The sequence below is a fragment of the Ahaetulla prasina genome, chromosome 14, assembly GCF_028640845.1.
Source record: "Ahaetulla prasina isolate Xishuangbanna chromosome 14, ASM2864084v1, whole genome shotgun sequence".
NCBI lineage: Eukaryota > Metazoa > Chordata > Lepidosauria > Squamata > Colubridae > Ahaetulla > Ahaetulla prasina.
This window is the reverse complement of record NC_080552.1, coordinates 24373372-24396001: the sequence shown is the minus strand read 5'-3', so window position 1 is coordinate 24396001 and position 22630 is coordinate 24373372. Positions and strand designations below refer to the sequence as shown.

The following is a 22630-nucleotide window of genomic DNA, read 5'->3' as shown; positions in this document are numbered from 1 at the left end:
GGTCTTCAATAAATATTTATTGCTTCAAGTCAAAAGCATGAAATGAAACTATTTGCTCCAATTCATTACACAAGCTAAGCAAGGCAGGGAACCAGAACTGGCTTTGGAAATGTAAGAAGGAACCCTCATCTTGCAGGAAACTTATAGTTTACCAACAAAACCAACCACTGTTTTTTTAAAAAAGAATTTTATGAAAATGGCACGAGGATTTTTCTTTTTGACCCTCCCCCAGGCCAGAAGGACACCAGGCAGACTAATTTAGAGCAGGTCCCTTCCCCTGCACAAATATCCTGGAAATCAGCAATGCTTGGAGCCAATTTTCATTATTTCTCCAATTGTGCAATTTGTATAATTTGGCACCTGATGCTGCTGTTTGAGCAGAGGGTGCTGGCTCGGTGACTTGGGCCAATGTGCTGGCCATCCTGCCCCAGGCCCACCACCCAACCCTAAGCTGGGTGGTATGAGTTACTTAAGAGAGGCCATCAGTCTTGGGTTCCGGGGTCAAAGGGCCTGAGGTGAGGCAGAGCAGGGGAAGCTCCCCCAGCTGAAACAGGTGGGATGAAGACCATCCTGGGATTAACCGGGAAATACTGTACAGAGGTGCCAATCCTGTTTTGGGGCTTGAATAGATTTTTCTAAGGGAGAACTGGAGAAGCTTTGGGGTTTCAGCTGCTGCCCTCAGGATGATCCCAGTCCTTTTGGCAGGGTCCCTTCTCTGGAAAATATCCAGCTGGGGGGCGGGGGGGCAAGGCGGGGATGGCAGGCAACCTCGGGCTTCCAGGGAGGAGGTCACAGGCAGTGCTCAAGGCAAATGCAGTCCACCTTCTGCACAGAACCGTTGATCATGGAGATGTTGGCCAAGGTGAGCACTGTTCCGTGGGGCAGGCTTTCTCCAAGAGCGATGCTGGAGACCTCCCCAGGCAGCAGCACTCGGCCCCACATGGCGAAGCCTGCCAGGAGCCCCACAAATGATTCAGAGGATTCAAACCCTCCGCCAAGCGTGTCTTGCTCCTGGCCAAGGAGGAGTGACCCTTGGGGCGGAATCTCGTAGCCCTTCCGAAAGTTGGAGCCCACGGAGGCCAGCCTTCGGTCCAGGTAGAACCAGTAGCGCCCCTGGAGGGAGGACCAGATGATGCAGACATGGTGCCACCTGCCATCCAAGATGGCTCCCACAGGCAGCTCCCGGAAAGCAGGGTCTCCAATCACGAAATGGATGGAGTTGCGGGGCGCAGCATCCCTGCCATGGAGCACCAGCTTGTTGTCGTTCTCCTCTGTGGCGTAAGACAGGATGGTGCCTAGGTAACGGGCGCTGGTCCTAACCCAGCTGCAGAGGCTTAGCTCCAGCAAGCTAGTCTGCAGGCTGGGCTGGAAGGCTGCAAAGTTCTCGGTGGAGGCGTTGGGGAAGACCAGCATGGCACCCACGTTGCACCCTGCAGGGAAGAGAGAGCAGTGGGGCGGCTGCCTGGAATGACCCAGGGGTTCCTGTGGGCAGACTGCTGCCTCGTGCCTGAGCTACAGAGCCTGGAAATAACTGGGTAAGTCCAGGAAGCAGCCCAGATCAAAAGTGTTGAGGGGATTTCATGCACACAACTGGTTGCAGCTCTGGCCCACTACAGCTTGCGGTTCCAATTTGGAATTTTATATCCAAGTGGTGCTAGTTACATTGAAGATTTCTAGTCTAAAGCGTGCAGGTCACTCGGGGTTAGAGTTAGGGGCCCGGACAATGTTTAAAATCAGTACAGCAGATAAAATACAAAGAGCAAAGTACAATGCCAAAGCACCTCCAAATTCAACACAGGCAGAAGCAAGCAGTGGCAGCTTCTAAAAGTCCACACAAGTGTGTCTCCAGAAGGACAGCCCAATCCCACCTACGAAACCCACTTGCCTCCTGAGACAGGGAGCTGAAGGGTGACCTTCAGCCAGATAAGCCTCCAGCACATTTTAAGGTCAAGAAAGGCCACTTCATCGGAGGTTAAGGAGGCTCGCAGCAATCATGCATCAGCACATCCTCCCTCTATACCTACTTGTCCCTGGCTTCCGAGGCCCTCCTGGAGGCTTCTCCTCTGCAGGGACTTTGTTTGAGCCAGGAGGCTGTTCTGCAAGGGTCTGCTGCTCAGGTGAAGAGGCCGGGCCTGGATCCACCTGCTGGGGGGAAGCCGCCTGGCCCAGAAGGGAGCCCCTCTCAGCCAGGGCTTTCAGGCGGCCCTCCATCTGGTGATGCTTGGCATGCAGCTTTTTCAAGGTGGGGCTCTGCCCTCCAGCCGCCTGCGATGCTTTCTCCAGGTGATGGGCTGCGGTCCAAGGACTGGTCAGTGCCTCCTTCTGCTTAAGGCTCTTCAGCCTCCGCTCAATGCTGACCAGCTTGCTTCCCTGGCTGCGGAGGGCATCCTGCAGGTTCTGCAGTGTCTTCTGCAGGCTCTGCTGGCGGACAGCCACGTCCTGGAAGTCCTCCCGGTGGCTCTCCAGCTCCTGGGTGAGGTTGGACAGGTGGCTCTCCAGCTGCTGCTCCTGCTGCTTTTGCCGCGTCTCCTGCCAGGCCTCTTCCAGAGCTCGGATCCTCAGTGCTTGCTTTTTGCCATTTCTCTCCAGCTTCTTCACCCAAGTCTGCAAGCGGTGCAGCTCCTCCTGGGTGGAAGTCTGGGACCTGTTGGCCACCAGCTGCAGGCTCTCATGCTTCTGCAGCAATTGGTCCATCTTGGTGTGGAGGTTGTGAGAAAGATTGTAGTTCTCTTCCGTCTCCTGAAGGTGCATCAGAGTGACCTCCTGAAACTGTCGGAACTGGGAAACAGGAGTCCAGTCAGGCCCCTCAAAGGCGAGGGCAGAGGGCAGAGGGAAGGGCCAGGAGAGCAACATCAGGAAAGGGGTGGAGTTGGGTGGATTGAAAAATTTTAGCAACCAGTTCTACCCAGTTGCTGGGGGTGGGGGCATGGCCATGGGGGCGTGGCCTACTTGGCCCCCTGCACCAGGCAAGGGGGCGTTTTCACCCTCCCCAGGCTCCAGAGGCTTTTCTCAAGCCTCCAGGAGGGCGAAAACGGCCTCCCCCGGGCTCCAGAGGCCAAAAATGAACCCATTTCTGGACTTCTGGTACTTCTGGGAGGCCTGTTTTTTGCCCTCCCAGAGCCTCCATGCAGTGCTGCACTTACCTCACATCCAAAAAGGGCTTTGTGGAGACTCCTAGGAGTGGGGGAGGGGTCAGCCAGTCCTTGCAACTATCGGTTCAGTGAACCAGATGTAAAATCAGCATCCGGTTCTCCCGAACTGGCTGAATCCCACCCCTGGGTGGGGACAAGACAAGTGGGACCCTCTCCCTCCCCGGGAAAGGCACAGGCATGATAGATTATGAAGCACCAGGAGCCTTTGGGGGCCCTTCATTTGGTGTCCCTGGAATCTCTGCGACAAACACCCACCAGAGAGAAAGGGGCAAAACCCCAGGACTGAAGGCACTTTTTCCTGTCTGGCTTTGCAACCTCACTCTGGTGCACCCCACAGCATTAGAAACATGCACTTCTGAATGCGTCCAGAGGTGGGACTATGGCTTCAAGCGCTGCTCAAGTTGCCCTCTGAGAGCAAAGCAAAAGGACCAAATCAGGGTCCCAAAACTGGAACAAAGCGGTGTGTGTGTGTGAGCTTCCCTCCCTATAGATGCTGATGGTGTTGAGCTTATATAGAAAGTTTTTATAAAGCATTTAGACATTTCACTGCATAAGGACACCTGCCAGCAGCCAGATCTTTGGACCAAAATACAGCATTATATTTTTCCACCAGCTTCGTTGGAGCTACTGAGTAATCTCAACTATATTTAGGAAGTAATATTTTTATAATAACAAGTGCAATTATTTATAGCACTAACTGAAAATGGCTGACAAGTGTAACTATTAACAATTGATGTGCTTATTTTGCTATTGCGGGTGGCAAATATTTCATTCTTTTACAGTTTTGAGATGTCCTGAGATTGTTTTCTTGTCTTCTGAAATGGTCAGGCTATTTGTGGCAATCTATATTAATTCATTTGCTCCGGCTACTCCCAGCTCTTCTAAATGTGGACCCCTAGCTCTCATGGGGAGTGGACACTCTGGCTGTGCTTGATGGGACTTGCAGTACAAGACTCTGGAGGCCCAGGCTGGCAAGAAAGCCCAAACCCAGGAAAGACTTTCACAAAATAACTTTATCTTTAAATCCATCCAAAAATGTAGAAATATATTTTGCTGGGCCACTATCTGTGGCTAAACTTAGCCTAAAATGGCCTCTGGCAAAACCTGAAAGGCTTAAATATCACAACACCAGCTGTTGCTACTAACTTTTGCAGCGAAACATGACCTGAGGAGCTGGGTGGGTCCGAGGGAGGGAGGGAGCCACCAGGGGGTGTGGGCTTTTGAGCATCCCCAGCCCTCACCGTCTCCCAGGCTGCAGCGGCCAAGGAATCCAAGGATGAGGATTGGCAACCTCACCCCCCTCACCCCTCTACACATTGTTGCCTGTTGGAACCTGTAAAATCGGGACCTTTTCTGAGCTACCTCCCCTCCTTTATTTTTCCTACGATTCCATCATTTTACTTATTCTTGCCGATTATATGCAGTTGTCAGGCAGACATCTCCAGACTGCCTTTTTTCCCTCTGGGGACCCCCCTCCTTCTGTATCCAGTTTATTTATTTATTTATTGATCAAATTTATAGTTGATATAAATTATTATAGTTTAATAATTGTTTAATATAGTTTAATTATGATATGATTATAGTTGAATCTGGCAGGAATTCTCCACCCACCCACCCACCCACCCCTCGCGGATGTTGCAACTCAAAAACAGAAGTAGCCTTCTTAAGGGACTCGATGGGCTTGGATCGCTTATTTGTTGCAGGTTAAAAAAAGGAGAGCTTGAATAGAATAAGTACCACATAATGAATTCTCAAAATCAAAGCTGGCAGCCGAGTTCAACAGTGCCGCCGTTTCCACCTCCCATCATTCTGGCCCGATTTTACTGGCTTTTTGTTTAGGTGATCTGCTTGAAAATGTTTCCTGGAAAAGGTGACCCTCAACACTCAAACAGCAGCTTCGCCCGAGAGAGCAGGAACCCCCGGATGAGTCGCTGTCTTATTTCAGGAGATCAAAGCAAAGCAGAAAGTCTATCTAAAGAGAAGGACGGGGAGAGCAGCCGTGCAGTCCTCCCCCTGGGGGGGAGGGGGGAGGGGGGAGGTTGCCCGGCCCGTCTGCATTTCGGGGGCTACAAGCGGAATCAATTCGGGGCTTCCCTGTGGACTCCTGTCGGGGCAGGAAAGGGGATCCCCTTGCCTGCCTGCCGCCCCTGCCCTCGCCAGCGCCCGCTCTGACCCCGGACAGAGACGGGAAGGAGGGAACAGAACGGCTCACCTGGGCTTCCAGGCGCCGGAGCCGCTCGAAGAAGGGCCGCCTTGGCTCGGCCGCCCCCGCGGACTGCATCAGGGCGCCCCGCAGACAGGCGCCCACCAGGACCAGGGCTACTAACACGACCCCTGCCGCCGCCCGCATCCCGAAGCCGCTGCGCATCCCAGAGAGACGAGCCTGAGCTGGGTGGCTGGCTGGCAGGAGAGCCTGGCTGTGCCCGGAATAGACCAGAGACACGCCGGGACCCCGGACAGAGCCCAGTTTAGCTCCGCCGCGGGCGGGCGGGCGGGGCAGAGGGAGCGCGATCCCAGCCCAGGAACAGGACGGGAGGCCACGCGGTGCTGCGCCGCGCCGAGGGCTGTTGGGGCCGGACAGGACGGGTCGAATGAGTCAGTTCGGACGGTGCGGGGACACATCAACCAGGGAGACACCCCCCCCCAAGAAAGATCCCCGGAGCCGCAGGAGGCAGCTGTCTGCAGAGGGGCCCGGGGCGGCAAAGCGGCGGAAAAACTCCCCTCCCTGCGGCGAGGCCAGACGCCGCCCGGAAAGAGCACCCTGTTGGGCAGCCGCGGCCCTTCTGAGCCTAGCCTATCTCGCAGGGCTGTTAGGATGCTCTCCATTGAGGATCTGTATACTGCACGAATCAAAAAGAGGGCTGTGAAAATATTTACAGACCCCTCACATCCTGGACATAAACTGTTTCAACTCCTACCCTCAAAACGACGCTATAGAGCACAAGGACAGTTTTTTCCCGAAGGCCATCACTCTGCTAAACAAATAATTCCCTCAACACTGTCAAACTATTTACTAAATCTGCACTACTATTAATCTTCTCATCATTCCCACCACCCATTTTCCACTTATGACTAACTTTGTTGCTTGTATCCTTACGATTTATACTGATATTGTTTCCTGATTGCTTATTTGTAGCCTATGACTATCATTAAGTGTTGTACCTTGATGAAGGTATGTTTTCTTTTATGTACACCGAGAGCATATGCACCAAGACAAATTCCTTATGTGTCCAATCACACTTGGCCAATAAAAATTATATTCTATTTAGGGCTGTTAGCAGCTCTTCCTCCCCCCACCAGAGCCTCGCTGCCCAGGAATGAGCGGCAGGGGGCGCTGTGCCGGGTCCGTGTTCGGCAGAGCGCTCCCTCTCACGCAGGCGCATTCCCCGTCCAGGCGTGAGACGGCACGGCTGCGGCACGCATGCGCGGACGGAAGTGGCTGTCAGAGGGGCTCCGCTGCCCCCCGGTGAGTGAGCTGAGCTCCGGGATCCCCGGCTGAGGGGGGAGGGCGGCCGTTCTAGGGATTGTCGACGCCAATATGCCTCGCCCCGTGGTTTCGCTTCGCTCCACCTCTCCCTCCCCTCCCCGCTCGCCTCCCCAGGTACACTGCCCCTGCCTCCGGAGGCTCCCGCCCTCCGCCCTCCGCAGTCCGGGGCGCCTCCCAGGAGGGTTCTGCGTGGCGGAGGGGCTTCCCCGCCCAGCGAGGTGTAGCAGCTGCCTCGAGGCTGACCGGTGGGGGGGCGGTCTGAGTGGCCGGGCGAAAGGGGCTGCAAGTGTGGGGAGAGGTAGACTGCCTCTGAAGTGGGAGGCTCGCCTTGCCCGTGAATAGCGAGATGTTGACCCCTCCGGGTTTGTGTGCGTGAAGAGGGTGGGGGGGGGTGTAACAATGAACAAAACGGAATTTTCGAGGGCCGCCCTTGATGCCTTCCCTCCCCAAATGCTGCAGAACCGGCCCCCCCGAATATTCCCTTCCGTTCCAGGCGGCCCTGGGAGGGTGAGCTCCGCTTTAATTCCGCTTTGTAGGAAAAAGAGCCGAAGGCAGCTTCTCTTCGAGGCCCCATTCTCTGCTCTCAATAGCTTTGCTGAGGATAAATGGCTGATTGCAGATAGAGAGGAGCTACTTTCAGGGGCTGATTGACGCTGCTGAAGTCGCAACAAAAGTGCCAGGTGTGTTCTTGACCACAGGTAAGATGTAGGCTGTTTGCACTGCAGTAAGAAAAAAGCCACGTGTTTATTAATTGTTAGAATTGAGAGTTTATTACAAAGCAATCCCACCTTTCCTGTACTCGTCAGGGTCTCAGCAATATCCACCCTTTGGCTTTTTGTCCTATTGCTTTAAATCAAGACACAGTTCTACAGGGATGTTGGTCATGCGTTATAATGCTTATGTTGCATAGTTAATATTTTTCCATTTCTACCCAGGAGGAAGACAAAACTGGTAATAGTCAACATGTAAAATGAATCTAAATTGCCACAAATGATAGTCCTTATTAACTTAATCAATTATATCTAGAAAGCATTTCAGGAGCAGCTAAGACAGACACTTCCTATCTCTGAGCTGTGTAGGAACTAAAGGGGCCTCTTTTGCCCTCTTCCAGTTGCCCTCAGGGCTGGAGAATGTGAGGCCGCCTCTGTCAGCCACCAGAAAGGACATGGAGGAGGAGAGTCTTCCTTCACCAGCGGAGAGGTTGGATGTTCCAGGGATCAGCCGGCGGATCTCGGTCAGCGAGTTCTCTTGCCACTGCTGCTACGACATTCTCATCAACCCCACCACCTTGAACTGCGGGCACAGTTTCTGTCGGCACTGCCTGGCATTATGGTGGATGTCTTCCAAGAAGAACGAGTGTCCAGAGTGCAGGGAGAAATGGGAAGGGTTCCCAAAGGTCAACATCCTACTCAGGTGACCATTGCCCTGCCGGCTTCGCCCTTCCCAGTTGCCAGGCCGAGACCCAAGCGGTGTTCCCAAGGCATCCAGAGGCCGGCGCATGCGGGGAGGCAAGCTGGCTTGAAGATGGCGCTTGTTTCTCTGCTCTGGCCAGGAGCCTCGGTGCCTCCCCAACTGCACCTTTGGGCACGTCAGGAGGGAGGGACTGAACACCGTCCTTTGGCCTAGTTATCTCTGCTCCTCTTAGCAGGGTGCGGCCTTGGTAAGAAGCCAACCTGACGTCACATTTCTCCCTCTGAGGGCAGATGGGTCTTCCTTCCCCAACCCTCTGCAAGGTGGACAGAGGCAGACAAGGATTGCTGGGAGGACCAGCAAGTAATTCCTGTTGGAGGATTTGGGCGGGCCTGACGCCCTGGACGGACGTGTCTCTTACTGCAAGTTAGAAAAGGCTGTTCCAGAAATCAAGCTGGCTCATCTTAAGGGGGCATACAGCCACCAAAGTCGGCTCAAGCAGTTTTTCCCCTTCCAGGAATGCTGTTGAAAAGCTGTTCCCAACCGCCATCGAGCAGCGCAAAGACGACATCCTGCAAAACTACGAGGCAACACAATGTCTGGCGGCTTTTCAGAAGTATGGAAGTGACCAGCCCACGGCGGCCCCCAGTGCTGGGAGGGTGAACCCACCTGGAGGAGGCTTTTTCTCCGGTGTCCTGACAGCATTGACATGCGTGGCGGTACGGCTCCCTGAGAACATTTTTCACAAGCACTGCCACACCACAAGGAGGGGAGGAGGCTTTGTAGGGCACCATTTGAGCAGTGGAGCTGAGCAGGTTCTGTGAGGGAGGCTGAGCTTCTGGTGGGGTTTTCTTACTGCCTGAATGCAAACAAGGCAGGGGGCTTGGCTGCCTACCCAATTTCTAAGAGCTGAGCCAACCCTGTGCTGCCACTTTCTCTCTGGCGCTCATGGAGTGACGCTGAAGGGAGGGAGCTGTGGCTGGCTGCCACCTTATCCCAGAAAACTGGCCACGTGGCTTATTGAAAACAATGTGCTTGCACCAGGCATGGATGGCTTGTCTAGACCAGCCTTTGAACATGATGCCTATTGTAGTTGTTCTAAGCACTCTCAGCCCAGCCTCAGGTGTTCTCGATTGGTGTCTTAGGTGGTTTTGCTGGGCTATCACTGGAGGAGCCGGGAGTCAGAGGACAGCCTGCTGGTCCACAAGCCTGTGGCCAAATGGACCGCAGAGGAGGTGGCCCACTGGCTTGGGCAGCTGGGGCCCTGGACGTCCCTCTACAGGGAGAACTTCCTGCAGGAGAGGGTGAATGGAAGGTGAGTCTGAATGTTTGGGTGGAGAGAGGGTGGGAGGATTTGAACATAAACCCTTGCCTGTCATTCCCTGAGCATATGCAAATGGGGACAGATGTTCATGGCCTGCTTGGGAATCAGAGAGGACTGGCGGCTGCCTCCTCCTTTTCGAGCAGGCAGTTTCGCTTTGCTTTGGGTGAAAATGTGGCTTCTTAAGCCAGTTTCCTGACGGAGACTTTTGGGCTTTGCAGTGCTGGAGCCAGGTAGCAGCTGCCCTGGCCTGAATGGTTTGTCTTGCAGGCTGCTTCTGACGCTGACTGATGAAGAACTCAGGCAGGCTCCTTACCAGGTGGAGAACAGCAGCCACAGAAAAGCCATTGTGATGGAACTTGAGCGGGTGAAGATGCTGGGGGTAAAGCCGCCCCAAAACCTCTGGGAGTACAAAGTGAGTGTGTGTGTCAGGCTGCCTTTGATTATAACTAGGAAAGAATACACCTTGACTTCATTTGCAATAAAGAAAAGTACTTTTACTAATTACATCTGGATAGCAGCAGGGTTTAAGTTGAATCTGAGACAGAATATGGCTGAGAATCTGTATCACCCTATTCCTCCCTCCTCTTTCCCAAAAGGTCATCAGGTCTGGTCCAATGCCAGCTCCTTCCCGGGGTCCCGGGGTAATCTTCCGCAGGTCTCTGGTTGTCAATCAAATCAGGAATGCAATGTCCGTTAGCGCTCAAACATTCCTGTTGAATTCAAAACATTAATCTCCCCTCCCACCTTAATTATGTCAGACCGACACTCTTAAAGGCCCCTCTCTTCTTAACTTGAATCCAATAGCTATTTACATTAGAAATACAATCCCATTCTATCTAACAACTGAAATACAATCCCATTCTATCTAACAACTGAAATACAATCCCATTCTATCTAACAACTTGTCGTGTCCCACTCCTCCGCTGACGGCTGGGTCAGGGAAATCCGAATCAGGCTTGTCTCTGCAGCTCTGCCCAAAGTCCTAGCAAAGTCCTCAGAGCAGGCAGGAGACCAGTAAGTGACTTCAGCAAGATAAGTTCGACTTTTGCCTGACTCAGAGACTGCCAGAAAGTAGATCCTTTATATAGGCCATGGGGTGTGGCTCCATGACTCAGCACTCATTAAGGCCTGCCCCTCCCTTCCTTCTGTTGCCTCCGCCTCTCCAATCTTCTGATGCGAGGGTCACTCCAATCAGCTGTTGTTGGGAGTAAACCCTCCTCAGGCTCACCTGCTGTGGAGGAGGGGGAGGGGTCTAGCTGTTCCGTTTGCCTGGGCATGGAGTCAGGGCTGGGGCAGGGAGGCATACATTCCTCCGTGTTCGGGAGCAGGTAAGAAGGCCCCGGCTGCTCTGAGGGCGGGCAAGACACAACACAACTGAATATAAGGAGTACAAAGAGATACGAAGTTTGGAGTGGAGGCTGACAGTGTGCTGCAGGGGCTACGGGAGCCATTGGTCATTTCTCTCTGCCGCTTATCCAGAGGACTAAGGCGGGCAACCCCAGCCTCTTCACCCTCCTGGCTAATGGGACTCAGACGGGGGTCTTTCCCCACATCTTACACCTGGGCCTAACAAGCAACATCATGCCTGGGAGAGGCCGGCAGGTGGCAGAGCAAAGCCCTTCCTCCACAAAGGTCCCTTGCCTTGCAGGCGGTGCAGCCCGGGAGGTCGCTGTTCCTGCTCTACGCCTTGAAGAGCTCCCCTCGGCTCACCATGCTGTACTTGTACCTCTCGGATTACAGCAACACCTTCCTGCCCTTCATCCACACCGTCTGCCCTGTGTCGGAGGCCCAGGAGCTGGAAGATGTGATTGCAAAACTGCATGTAAGTCTGGAGTCCCAGGCACTTCTGCCTTTGGTGTGGGCTGCCCTCGTGCCCTGGCAAGGGGTGTCTCTGCCTCCAGCTGTTGCTCCGGCACTGCTGACACTCTCCCAAGAGGGTAGCGAGGCAGCTGGTGCTTGTCTTCTGTCTCTGCAGGACCACAAGGACCCCGTGTGGAAACAGTGGCGGGAGTTCCTGGTGAAGTTTGCTTTCCTGCCCTATCAGCTGCTGGCCGAGTTCGCTTGGGATTGGCTGGAGACCCATTACTGGACCTCCCGCTTCATCATCGTGAACGCCATGCTGCTGTCTGTGCTGGAGCTGTTTTCCTTCTGGCGGCTCTGGTCCAGACGGGAGCTGAAGTGAGTCCCTCGTCCCCCTCCTGGCCGAGGCGGGGAGGCCTGTATTGCAAGGACAAGCAGGGCCTGCGAAAGACCCAGGATATCGTTTGGGAGAATCTCAAGGCTGCCAAGCTCAGATATTCACCCTGTTCTCTCTCTTCCTCTCCTCCTTTTTCAGGAGAATTCCCTACCGGATGTGGAGCCATTTCTGGAAAATGTCAACCCAGGGATTCCTGATGGCCATTTTCTGGCCAGTTATTCCCCAGTTTGCCTGCAATTGCCTTTTTTACTGGGCTTTGTACTTCAACCCAATCATTAACATTGACCTTGTAGTGAAAGAAGTCCGTCGCCTGGAAACCCAAGTCCTGTGAGGTGGAGAGCCCCGGACACACATTGCCCGTGCCCCTGGTCTGGATGCTGAGGGGGCCAGCCCTGTCTTTCTGCACTTCCAAATTCAGCTGATCTTCCTCCATGGATAGCTGAACAGCCTAGTTTTGCAGCCCCTTGCGTCCCCCACTTTCTTTTCAGGAGCAAGAGGCACTTTTTCCTTGGAACAGAGAAGATGTAATATTTGCATAATCCAAAAACTCGCTTTGAGCCAACTGAAGCCAAGGTTGTTGCAAACTCTTTGGAAAAGGAGCCCTTGCATGTAAGTAGGTGAATTGGTTTCTCTGTGTGTCTGAATTTCTTCTGTGTTGCTTTGTGTTAAATCTCTGGTGAATCTTTATGTTAAATGTGACGTCCCTATAAATGAAAATTGACTCTGCATTTGTATCAATATGATCTTGAAATTTGCATAGAACATTTTTACAAATTAAATAATGTTTTCTAAAAGTAGTGACAGTTGTTTTTTCACCCAGTATTCCCTTCTTCCCTTTCTTGTTTAGATTTTGAGATAGGTTGGGCTGAACAATGGCAGGTGTCCTGGCTGCCTGGTGCCCATCAGTGGCTGTGATGACTGGAGTTGAACTTAATTTTGTGATGCTCATTAAATCAGTTCTCTTCTATGCCCGCCCCCCATTGCCACCCTGGATGCTCTTGCTTTCTGCACAGTAATGGAATGTGAGAATGACCAGGGAGGGGCAAGAGAGTCAGAAGAGCCCCCCCCCCGGTTTTGTGGACTGTAAAGGAGATGGGGAAAGATTTGGACTTTCAGATTTGCAAGATTCTGTTAATGCAGCTTTACAGTAAAGTAGAAATAGCCACTCTGTTTGTGTTTCTGCTTTAGTCTACTCGCATGGTTGACACCAATCTTATAAGTCCTCAAAGTTCTCTCCCATCTCCTTTACACCCCAAAACTAGGGAGGGGCTCTTCTAGCCCTCTTGCTCCTCCAACTTTCCCGCTAAGGACTAGGTTGCCTTTTTTCTGACCATCCCTGGCTGCCTCTCTTTGCCCAGCCTCATTCCCTCATGCCATCACTCGTTAGTGCAAAAGTTTGCATCCCAAAGTGAGTTGGGTGACATCCCGCAAATGAGACCCCAGAGCCGCCTGCACGCTCTCCGGTGCTGAGTCCCTGCAGCAAGATGAGGCCGGACCATCCGAGGGGAAGTAGCAGCTCAGGTCCTGAATTGGAAGGCAGACAGGCAGGGAAGCCATGCGAGGGAAGCGTCAGTCGTCTGGGCACATGGGGCTCTTCTCCCCACACTGGGTGTCTGGCCAGAACAAATACGTCACATTGTAGGGGGCTTTTGCCAGGCACTTGGCTGCATTGCGGTCACACTCACAAGCCATCTTTTGGCACTTGTCTTCAATGTCATCTGCAAAAGGAAAAGAGACCAAGAAGCAGTGACACCAACTTTTGGAGTCGCCACCTGAAGCTTTGAAATGCAGCTTTCCAAGTAGGTTGGCTGTGGGGCCTAGAAGTGGGGAGGGTTCTGTCCTGTCTTCCTGCCGAGACACCCCAAGGCCTCTTTTCTCTGGGGGAACTCACCACACTTGGCTTTGCTGTCCTTGCACTCCCAGGGGTACCTCCACATCTTGGGGGTGCAGTTCTCCTCCTCAGCTTTTCCATAGCAGCAGTCGTGCTTAAAGCAGCACCTGGCAGAATCAGAGGAGAGCCACTGAGCCGAGGTAAGCCCCCTCACCTGTCTCCTCCCCTCTCAGCCTGCTGACCAGGAAGCGAGGCTTGGTTTACTGCAATAGGTAGTAGTGCTTACTCAGGTAGATGGGCCATTTTTATATCTTTAGTGTAGATAGGTTGTGTGTGGCAAAGACAATTTTTGAAGAATTAATTACTGCTCTTCTGGACAGTTGGAACTCCAGGCCTCCTTCCTTGTGTCACGTCCTTTCACATGAAATGGCTTCTGTGCAGAAAGCTCTTTTCCCCCAATTCCCCAGTGCTGTCACTTTCCACTTCACTTTAGTCACCCCAAATAATCCTGAATAATTTACAGCTGAGCTGGATTTGGAGGCATCCCATTCAAGGGCATATCCCAGATGCCCATTAAGGCAGCCAGCCAGGAGGAGTGCCCAGAGGCTGTCCGAGCCCACCAGGTGTATATGTGATGATGCTGCGGCACCTTAATTTAAGGTGAAGCCAGTGCCAGCTGGCCTGTAGCCATGCCATTAAAAATGAAGCTGGGCAGCTGGCCCACACCAGCCAGGATGTGGGGCAAAACACGAACCAAGGAAAACATGTTTCCTGGCCAAAATGGATCCATCACTCCTGGCTGCGCTTGACCTTCGCGACTGAAGCAAAGCTCTCATTCTGCCAAAGTAGTGGAAGCCGCAGAATGTGCTTTTCCAACTAAGCGCTTCTGCCGCCGCCGCCGCCTCTCGCCGGTCTCCATCCTGTTCTCCACCCACGCGCCCGACCGCGCCTGCCCCGCACGCGCCACAGCCCGGGCTGAGCGGATCCCTGAGCCTCGCCCAGGGATCGTTGGCGGCCGTCCCTGCGCTGCCTCTTCCCGCGCAAGGGTCGAGCCGCGGGCCGTCTGCGGGGATGCCGGAGCCCAGCCCCACCTGAAGGTCGCCGCGAACGCTCTTCTCTCTCCTGTCCCCCTCCCCTCCGCAGGGCTGCGCTTCCCGAGCGCCAAGGTCGCCTTCCCAGGCTTGGGAGAGCCTCCCCTTGGCGGGATTTGTTTCTCTTGGACAGCCCCCCACCCCCGGTCTAAGAATGAAAGAACTCAAGGACAGCAAGCCTAGGGACCATACTGCACTGCAGCTGGGCCTGTTGGGCAGGCAGAGAGCAGTGAATGGGGAGAGAAAAGGCCAGCCCTTCCCCCAACTCTTTAGTTTATTTTTTATTTATTTATATATTTTTTCAATCATATATAAGATAACAGGTAAAAGTATAAACATAATTTGGATACATGAAAAGAGTAAGAAAAAAGGAATATTAGGACAGGGATGGTAGGCACGCAGGTGCACTTATGCACACCCCTTACAGATCTCTTAGGAATGGGGAGAGGTCGACAGTAGACAGTTTAAGCTTAAAGTTTTGGGGGTTTGGGGAAGAATCCACAGAGTCAGGTAGTGCATTCCAGGCATTGACCACTCTGTTGCTGAAGTCATATTTTCTGCAACGGAGTTTGGAGCGGTTTACCTTGAGTTTGTATCTATTGTGTGCTCATGTATTGTTGTGGTTGAAGCTGAAATAGTCGTTGACAGGTAGGACATTGTGGTAGATAATTTTATGTACTATGCTTAGGTCAGACTGAAGTCAGCGTAGTTCTAAATTGTCTAAACCCAAAATTTGGAGTCTAACCTTAACCCAGTCCCTATTTCCAGTTGGATGGGTTTGTTCGAGATAAAAACAGTGGGGAGCACTGGGGGTGTTCCTGGCAAAAGCTCTTCTTGTCATTCTTGTCATTCACTGCCTTCTGGCTTTCAAAGGTGTTTGTGGCTGAATACTCCCAGCAACACAAGCAGTCTGAGGGCGGGCCAGCCACTCTCTGCTTTCTCTGGGTAAAAGAAAGTTTTTTCGTGTTTGCAAATCATCTGCTGCAAAATGAATTCCTCGCTCCCTGCTCCAGGTCTCCCCAAATGTTACCTGCACAGCCCATTGATGGGACAGGCTGACCTTCCTGCTGGCAGGACCTGTAAATCTCAATCTCTCTTTAGTAAGGGTTAGGGTTAGGAAGGAGACAGGATCTCCTGCTCCTTCACGGGAGGCCTGCTTGGAGCCAGCTAAAGTTCTCCCTTACTCTTTTAACTTGCTATTTAACCTGATGGTGGATGACATGCTTCTCTGTCTTGTGGCTTCTTTGCAGACCAATGAGAAATTACCAATGACAGCCACTTTCGTGGGGGGGGGGGCACAAGGCCATCTCTTGCCTGCACACGAACTGGCTCTAAAGTAGAGTCAGTAAACAGAATCTGTTTTACAATATTTGTCCAGTTGGCAACACAAGGCGCTTCAGCAGCAGGGGTCAGTAGATCAGCAGGTTGTGTTTTCTGCATTCCAGACACTAATAATTGTGTTCTCACAGCTGCGTGAACCGGCATGAATACAAACAGCCATCCTGGCAGCTCTGGCTGAATGTGTCTGTTGCAGTTGTGTGTTGTGTGTGGGGCAGGGGTGAAATGCCTGAATAGGTTTTAAAGAAATGCCTTAAAAAGGTAAAAAAAAGGCTCTGATGATCACAGGTGAGCTGCCTGATCGTCAGAGCCTTTTTTTTTACTTTTAAAAGGATTTTTTTTTACAACCTATTTGGCTGAATAGGTTGTAAAAAAATGCTTTTAAAAGTAAAAAAAAAAGATCACATGCCACAGCTAATAACTGCCCCCTCCGCCCTGCGCACGCTGTTCTATTTACCCCATGCCAGAGGTGGGTTTCAGCAGGTTCTGACCAGTTCTGGAGAACTGGTAGCAGAAATTTTGAGTAGTTCGGAGAACCAGTAGTAAAAAATCTGACTGCCCCTACCCACATCTCTGCCTCCCAAGTCCCAGCTGATCGGGAGGAAATGGAGATTTTACAGTATCCTTTCCCTGCCACGCCCACCAAGCCACACCCACAGAACCGATTGTAACATTTTTTGAAACCCACCACTGCCCCATGCCTCCTTTTGGGTCAACTGTGTGCATGCACAGTGGGCATGTGCAGCCAGCAAACCAATAGTAAACCGGTTCAGATTTTACCACTGGTGTGTGGGGATTATCCCTATTCCTATGCAACCCAAAAGACGTTGTGGTCCCAGGACTGTTCCTGAGGTGATATTCCACATAGCTGTTTCTTGCCGAGATGTTGCCATCTGGGATTCAAAGACCTTGCAAAAATCCAGAGTATCTGAACAGGACACTGAAAGCTTAAGAGATGCATCACCCTGCCGGCTCCCGCTCTTGCTGCAATCCAGTAAAACCCCTTTCCACATGTGCTCCAGGTGAAACAGGATGTGCAGTGGTTTCTTTCAGTATGTGCCTTCTGGGTCTCCAAATCACGTGCAAAATGGGTTGATTTTAATTTATTTATTTTAAAGAGTCACATGGCTGGCCATCTTAAAAACAGAACTCTGCTCACAGCTCACAACAATAAAAACCCTAAACAATCGTAAAACACAACACAGCCTGGCGCCTCCTTCATCTCCCAGGGATGCCCCCCAGCACCTGGCAAAAAGCCCATCTTGGTGGCCCCCTGGAAGGCTGAGTGGGGGAGGGGGGAGAGAGGAGAGAGGGAGCTGCCAATGCTACAGGTGCCACTATGAACAGGAAGCTGTGCACTTATCAACAGACTTTCCAGTTTAACGATTACAAGAAGTGGTGCGAGTTTCATTGTAACAGTCTCATGCATAAATGCAATTAACAAATCATTTAGACCGGATACATTTTGCAATTATATATTTGGTTATCATTAATATATTAGTCATCATTTCCAAATTGATTTTGGGTGTCTCATATAAATATAATCACCAAATTAACAACTCAGTTGGTTTACCAAGAAGACAACCTATAATTTTCTACACCATTTGAACTTTTGCCATTTAGCCAGAAGATATTAAGTAAAAGGCTAATCCTACTCTGACTACTTTGTGTACCAACCCCTCCGATACTGCATGCAAAAGATTGTTTCTCATATTGACCTCTTTCCCTGTGGAAACCCAGGTGCTGTAAAGGATTCTAGGATTTGTCAAATTCCCACAAAGCACAATCAGAGAACTGCAACACTCCCCAGAAGGTGCTCGCATTAGTCATGTGGCAACAGGTCTTTCAAGGAGCCTCCAGGTTGCCCTCCATCTTTTGATGGGCAACTGCAAAATGGCGCATTGAGACCCCAAATTGGCAGCTTCTGCACACTGAAGTGGTAGCCACAGAGGTGGGTGTTGGAGCAGGGAGATCTTCAGGGTTATTTATTGCTGTTGTGGTCTTCCTCCACTTAAATAAGAGATATATTCTAAAAATCAAAATATTGAACAATAATATGTATGTAACCTATCAGGATTCAGAATAGATGACTACAATCTAGATATGATCTTAAGGCGACCCAGATCAACTGAGTCAAGGCTCCTCCCTTTTGGCTTCCATCTTCCCAGACCAAGGGGTTGCTCTGCAAGAGCTCAGGGGAGCCCCCAGCAGCCCCTCAGCCATGGAAAGCATCTCCAGCGTAGTCAACGCATTTGGGAGCCTTTCAATAACCCTTGTTAGGCCGCTGCCTGGGCTTACAAGACGCCCTCTCAGGCCTCCGCTCTGGCTTCACTCGCCTTGCACAACACGGCTGCTTCTCAGACCCTTTGCTGGCTCTGCTGGCCGCCTCCCTCCGAGTCTCCAAGCGGAAGCTGAATGTGGCCTTTCAGAGAAAAAAGAGATTTGGGGCTGGGTGAAGAAAAACCAGCCAATCAGAGAACTCTCCCCTCCTTTCTGAATCAGAGGAACATCAGTGACCTGCAAACATCGCAGCCCACCACCTCCCCCACAGCAAGGAAATGTCACTGGTTCCTTGGCCTCCCCTCGTTTGGCCCAACAGATGAGACACACTGGAGAGCAGGTGAGCTGCCCCATCCTCCCTCTGCTTCCCTGGTTTTTGGAAGGCAACAAATATTGGATTACTGGATCAGCTGAACCAATAACCACTTAATTGCAGGGATGATGAGCAGCTTCTGTGTTCACCCCCATTCAGAAAACAAGGGGATGCAGTCAGCATCCCGGCAGGTCCCTGCCTCCTGACGGTCACTAATTCCCAGGCATGTGGACCTGCTACGGGCTGCTTTGGTGCTGGCAGTGGCAGCGAGACCTCTGCCCTTTGTGAACTGGGTAAAGAAAATAGCTCCTCAGAGATCGCGACCGCCCTGGGAAAAGCAGCACCAGCAGAATAGTTCGGAAAGGGGAGAGGGTCACTACCTCAAGCTTCCCTGCAAGGAGGAAGCAGCTCCCTCGCTCTCTGCAATGACAGATCAGCACAGCGGGTTCAGGAAGAGCAGCAGCACCCCGGTGGGCGTCACCTTGGCACTGATGGTGTCATTGGAGGCGTAAATGCCCATGGACAACTTGCCCAGCACATCGTAGAGCCTGTAGCCTGCTCTGCAATCCGAGATTCCCAGGAGGCTGGGAGTTGTGGCAAATGACTGTGGGGCCCCATCAGTTCTGTTGTTTAGGACTGCGACCGCATACTGGCCATTGACCAGGGGCCTCTTCCAGACTTCAAAGTTCTGCTTCTGTTTGAGAGACAAGTGAAGGGCACAGCGCTGACCAGCCTTGCTCAGGCCATAAAATGCTTCTTTTTCACACCAACTTGCTCAAAGATTCCCAAGCCCGCAATGGCTCCTGCACCCGGAGACAGGCTGCCACCCAGTGGCAAAAGTGCCAGGGGAAGGGAACTGTTTTCCCAGGCACAAGACAGCCCTGCTCTGGTGAAGAGATTCTCCCACACACACCCTGGCAAGGAGCCTGCCTTGAACTCCCCTCAGGTCCTGGTTAATGTAAATCAGGAGCGGGTTCTGCAGCATGTCCTTGGCCTCCTCCGAGATGTTCCTCAGATTGCAGGAGATGAAGAAGGGGGCTGCCAGGATCGCCCACAGCGCCGCCTGCACCTTTGACTGCTCATGGCTCAGGCCAAAGTCGCTGACGATCAGCTGGAAGGAGACAGGATGCCAGGCGGCCTGACCCAACCCATCAGGAAGAGAAATCAAAGGAAGCCCACTTTGGGATCCTGCAGACCCAGAAAGCGGAGCTGCTTCAGAACCACAGAGTTAGGCACCAAAAGCTAATTGTGCATTTTCCAGCCCGCCTCTGCGCCTTTTCCCCTCACCTCTCCTGCCAACTGACCTTCAGGGTCCCCGAGGAGTGGCCATCAGACCCCGAACTCTTCCCTGGGCTTGCAGCCTGGGCAGGAGGTAAGGCAGAGGGTCTCACCATGTCGGGGTCATTCCACCTTCCAGGCCCCGAAGCCGGCTGCAGGATATCCTGGTTGTCTCCGTACCACTCAATGATGTGGAAGAGGCTGTCCCAGGTATCTTCAATATCAGCGTAATTCCTCCAGAAGTTACAAATCTGGCCCAGTAAGGTATAATTCACCTTAATTAAAAGAAGCAGTTTTAGGCTTCTGAAATGAAAGACAGGCCCCCATGTACTGGGGACAAGCAATTATGACGGCTGCTATCCTGAAAGCTGCTTAGTAGATCAAAGGAAAACCAAAAGAATTGCTACACCTGATAGGGTGGGATCTACTGTATGACTGGAATGCAGATTTGATTTTGATTTGCCATTTTATGCTCTCAGGAAGTGTGTGTGGGGGTGACCTCAAACAGCCAGCAGAAAGAGGCCTATCCAAAACCTGGGATAGGTACTGGCTTTTACTCCCCCACCCCCGCCACCATCCTTAACAAACCGCATCCTAGGCTTACAAGGCAGCTTTGAAAGAAACCATGCCCGTAAAGGGGTCCTTTTCTGGAAAAGGCGGGAGTCGGGGTCTGGGATTACCTTTGGAGGAAGACCCCCTTCGTAAGCTGGCCAACTGCAAGACAAGGCGATGGGCCGCCCAGTTTGGTTCAGCGCTCTGCTCATTTTGGGGTAGCCTGAAAAACACCCAGAGAGGGTGGCAAGGAGAGACTTTGTCAGCTGCCCAGGCAGAGCCTGCCTCAGTTACTTCAGCCCCACCCCCTCATCCCCCAGAAGCCATCAGCCTCCATCGCTTGCATGGGAGGGGGCTATCTTGGAAGCGACAAGCTGGCACATCCCTGCCTTTGGCATGAATGAAGGCAAAGGACTTTGAGAACCCCAACTCAACTGGCCCTCCCTGAAAAGATGAAGTCTCGTCTTCCGGCTTCCATTGGAAGCAAAGCCACCCTGTCCCAACCTCCCCAGCAAATTGTGATGTTGCCATCATGAACAGCAACACCCTCACCTTCCTGGCTGGCAGAGACAGGCATGAAGTGTTGGCAGCATCTAGAATGACCTGGTTTCCTCTTTCCTACCTGCCCCACAGACCCTGCCCCTGTGTCCTGTGTGCTCTCCCAGCCCTCTTCCACCCTGCCCCACCCACCTATGGCTTTGAGGGAGGAGTCGGAGAAGCAGCCATCCAGCTTTAGCATGTCGACTCCCCATTCTGCAAAGGTGTTTGCATCCGTCTCCACAGTATCCAGGGTTGTGCCCGGATAACCTGCACAGGTGGCGTTACCCAAGTCGCTATAGATGCCGAATTTCAGGCCTTTAGAATGAACCTGGAGGAGGAGGAGGAAAGAGGGGCTGAGGGTGCTCAATGCAGTCATTGGGATGAGGGTCTGAGGGGCCCAACTGGCAGCCGGAGCTGAGCCAGGTTGCTGCATTGCGAGATAACCCCCCCCTCCCCCGGATGAAAGTGAACCCTGGATCTTAAGGCCTGGCCCATGTTCCCTTTTCAAATGGGTGTAACACAGCAAGCCCACCTCCTATATTGGGTTAAAGAGGTCGAGCTTTTCTATTTATGTGCAGCCTCTTTAGATCACTAATGAATGATAAAACAGGCACAGATGCTTCATGTTCCATACGTGTGGCTTAAAGTTCACGTCAATGTAGCTAACCCACCTGAAGGCTCTTGGCCCCAAGGCAGTAGTAAAATCCCATTTTTTTACTACCGGTTCTGTGGGTGTGGCTTGGTGGGCGTGGTGTGGCTTGGTGGGCATGGCTTGGTGGGTGCAGCAGGGAAAGGATACTGCAAAATCTCCATTCCTTCCCCACTCTGGAGCCAGCCAGAGGTGGTATTTGCCAATTCTCCTAACTACTCAAAATTTCTGCTACCGGTTCTCCAGAACCTGTCAGAACCTGATAGATTTCACCCCTGCCCCAAGGCCACTTCAGGGCAGGCCCTCCCCTGCACTCACATAGTCAGCGAGGGCCTTCATCCCACTGGGGAACCTCTGGGGGTCTGCCTGGAGCCTCCCGCGGACGTCCCGCTTGCCAGCTGCCCAGCAGTCATCCAGGGTGACATACTCGTAGCCCAGCTCCTTCCACCCGTCCACAGCTAGCCGGTCTGCCATGGCCTTGATCAGGTGCTCACTGTGTGCAAATGAAAGGTGGCCTTGGTCTCCCAGGGAACTGCCTCCATACCAGGAGGGTGGAAATCTCTTCCCTGTCAAAACCATCCAAGCCCCCAAAGGGCCCTCCATCTCCGAACAGGCGTCCCGACAGGCTCCGGTCCAGCATCAGCAGCCTGCGGGTTGCGAGGGGAGCCGCCTTCGGGGAATCCCAGCTGCCCCTCGCCTTCCCACACCTGATGCAGTTCTCGGGGTCCTTCGCGCAGTCCGTGTTGCACTTGAAGCGCAGCCAGGGCTCCCAGCCCATCGGGGGCGTCCTCAGCAGCCCGTTGTCAAGCGGGGAGATGCCGGGGGCCAGGCCCAGCAAGACCCCCAAAGACAAGGGCAGCAGCGGCACGGTAAGCCGCTCCAAGGCGCGGCAGCCGGGCATTTTCCAGCTCTGTTTATGGGCTTTGGCAGCGACACGCGTCTTCCCCTGGGGGTCGTCAAAACAGGCGCCGAACCTCCGGCCGCACAAGCGGATCTGGCGCCCAGCTGAGACACTTGCCCAGCTGGCGGGCTTCCCCTGAAGGCGCATTGCGTCACAGGGAGCCTCTCTGTGACGTCGCCACTTCGAACCACGCCTCCACTTAGCACCGCCCACGGGGGGGCTTACTGGTTGCCACGCGCAGGCGCACAACTCCACCCCCTCGAGGGCAAGACTGTGGGCTGGGCAGG

General features: G+C 52.8%; 3 protein-coding genes across 14 annotated transcripts; 1 reads left to right on the top strand and 2 right to left on the bottom strand.

The window, feature by feature from the left end:
* Window positions 1-31: 31 nt before the first annotated feature.
* On the bottom strand, window positions 32-5632 carry PTX4 (pentraxin 4). Its single transcript, XM_058157618.1, has 3 exons — window positions 5365-5632; window positions 2025-2778; window positions 32-1430 (listed from the first exon to the last, which is right to left on the bottom strand). Exons 1-3 carry the CDS (start codon window positions 5518-5520, stop codon window positions 790-792), a joined length of 1551 nt encoding a protein of 516 aa, XP_058013601.1. The 5' UTR covers window positions 5521-5632; the 3' UTR covers window positions 32-789.
* Window positions 5633-6555: 923 nt separating this feature from the next.
* On the top strand, window positions 6556-12364 carry BFAR (bifunctional apoptosis regulator). Of its 4 annotated transcripts, XM_058157774.1 has the most exons (9): window positions 6739-6753; window positions 7176-7337; window positions 7751-8052; window positions 8567-8768; window positions 9195-9364; window positions 9641-9785; window positions 11022-11195; window positions 11349-11551; window positions 11709-12364. In XM_058157774.1, exons 3-9 carry the CDS (start codon window positions 7805-7807, stop codon window positions 11899-11901), a joined length of 1335 nt encoding a protein of 444 aa, XP_058013757.1. In that variant the 5' UTR covers window positions 6739-6753; window positions 7176-7337; window positions 7751-7804; the 3' UTR covers window positions 11902-12364. The 4 variants fall into 4 exon arrangements, with proteins under 4 accessions (XP_058013755.1, XP_058013756.1, XP_058013754.1 ...); XM_058157772.1 differs by lacking the exons at window positions 6739-6753; window positions 7176-7337 and adding an exon at window positions 6556-6618; XM_058157773.1 differs by having other exon boundaries at window positions 6634-7319.
* Window positions 12365-16864: 4500 nt separating this feature from the next.
* LOC131185380 (alpha-N-acetylgalactosaminidase-like) lies at window positions 16865-22502 on the bottom strand. Of its 9 annotated transcripts, none has more exons than XM_058157855.1 (9): window positions 22150-22502; window positions 21761-21935; window positions 20944-21121; window positions 20382-20476; window positions 19728-19976; window positions 19337-19561; window positions 18905-19117; window positions 18167-18252; window positions 16865-17859 (listed from the first exon to the last, which is right to left on the bottom strand). In XM_058157855.1, the coding sequence occupies exons 1-9, from the start codon at window positions 22488-22490 to the stop codon at window positions 17676-17678; spliced, it is 1746 nt and encodes a 581-aa protein (XP_058013838.1). In that variant the 5' UTR covers window positions 22491-22502; the 3' UTR covers window positions 16865-17675. The 9 variants fall into 9 exon arrangements, with proteins under 9 accessions (XP_058013838.1, XP_058013839.1, XP_058013842.1 ...); XM_058157856.1 differs by having other exon boundaries at window positions 19815-19976; XM_058157859.1 differs by having other exon boundaries at window positions 19337-19534; window positions 19815-19976.
* Between the last annotated feature and the right edge of the window lie 128 nt (window positions 22503-22630).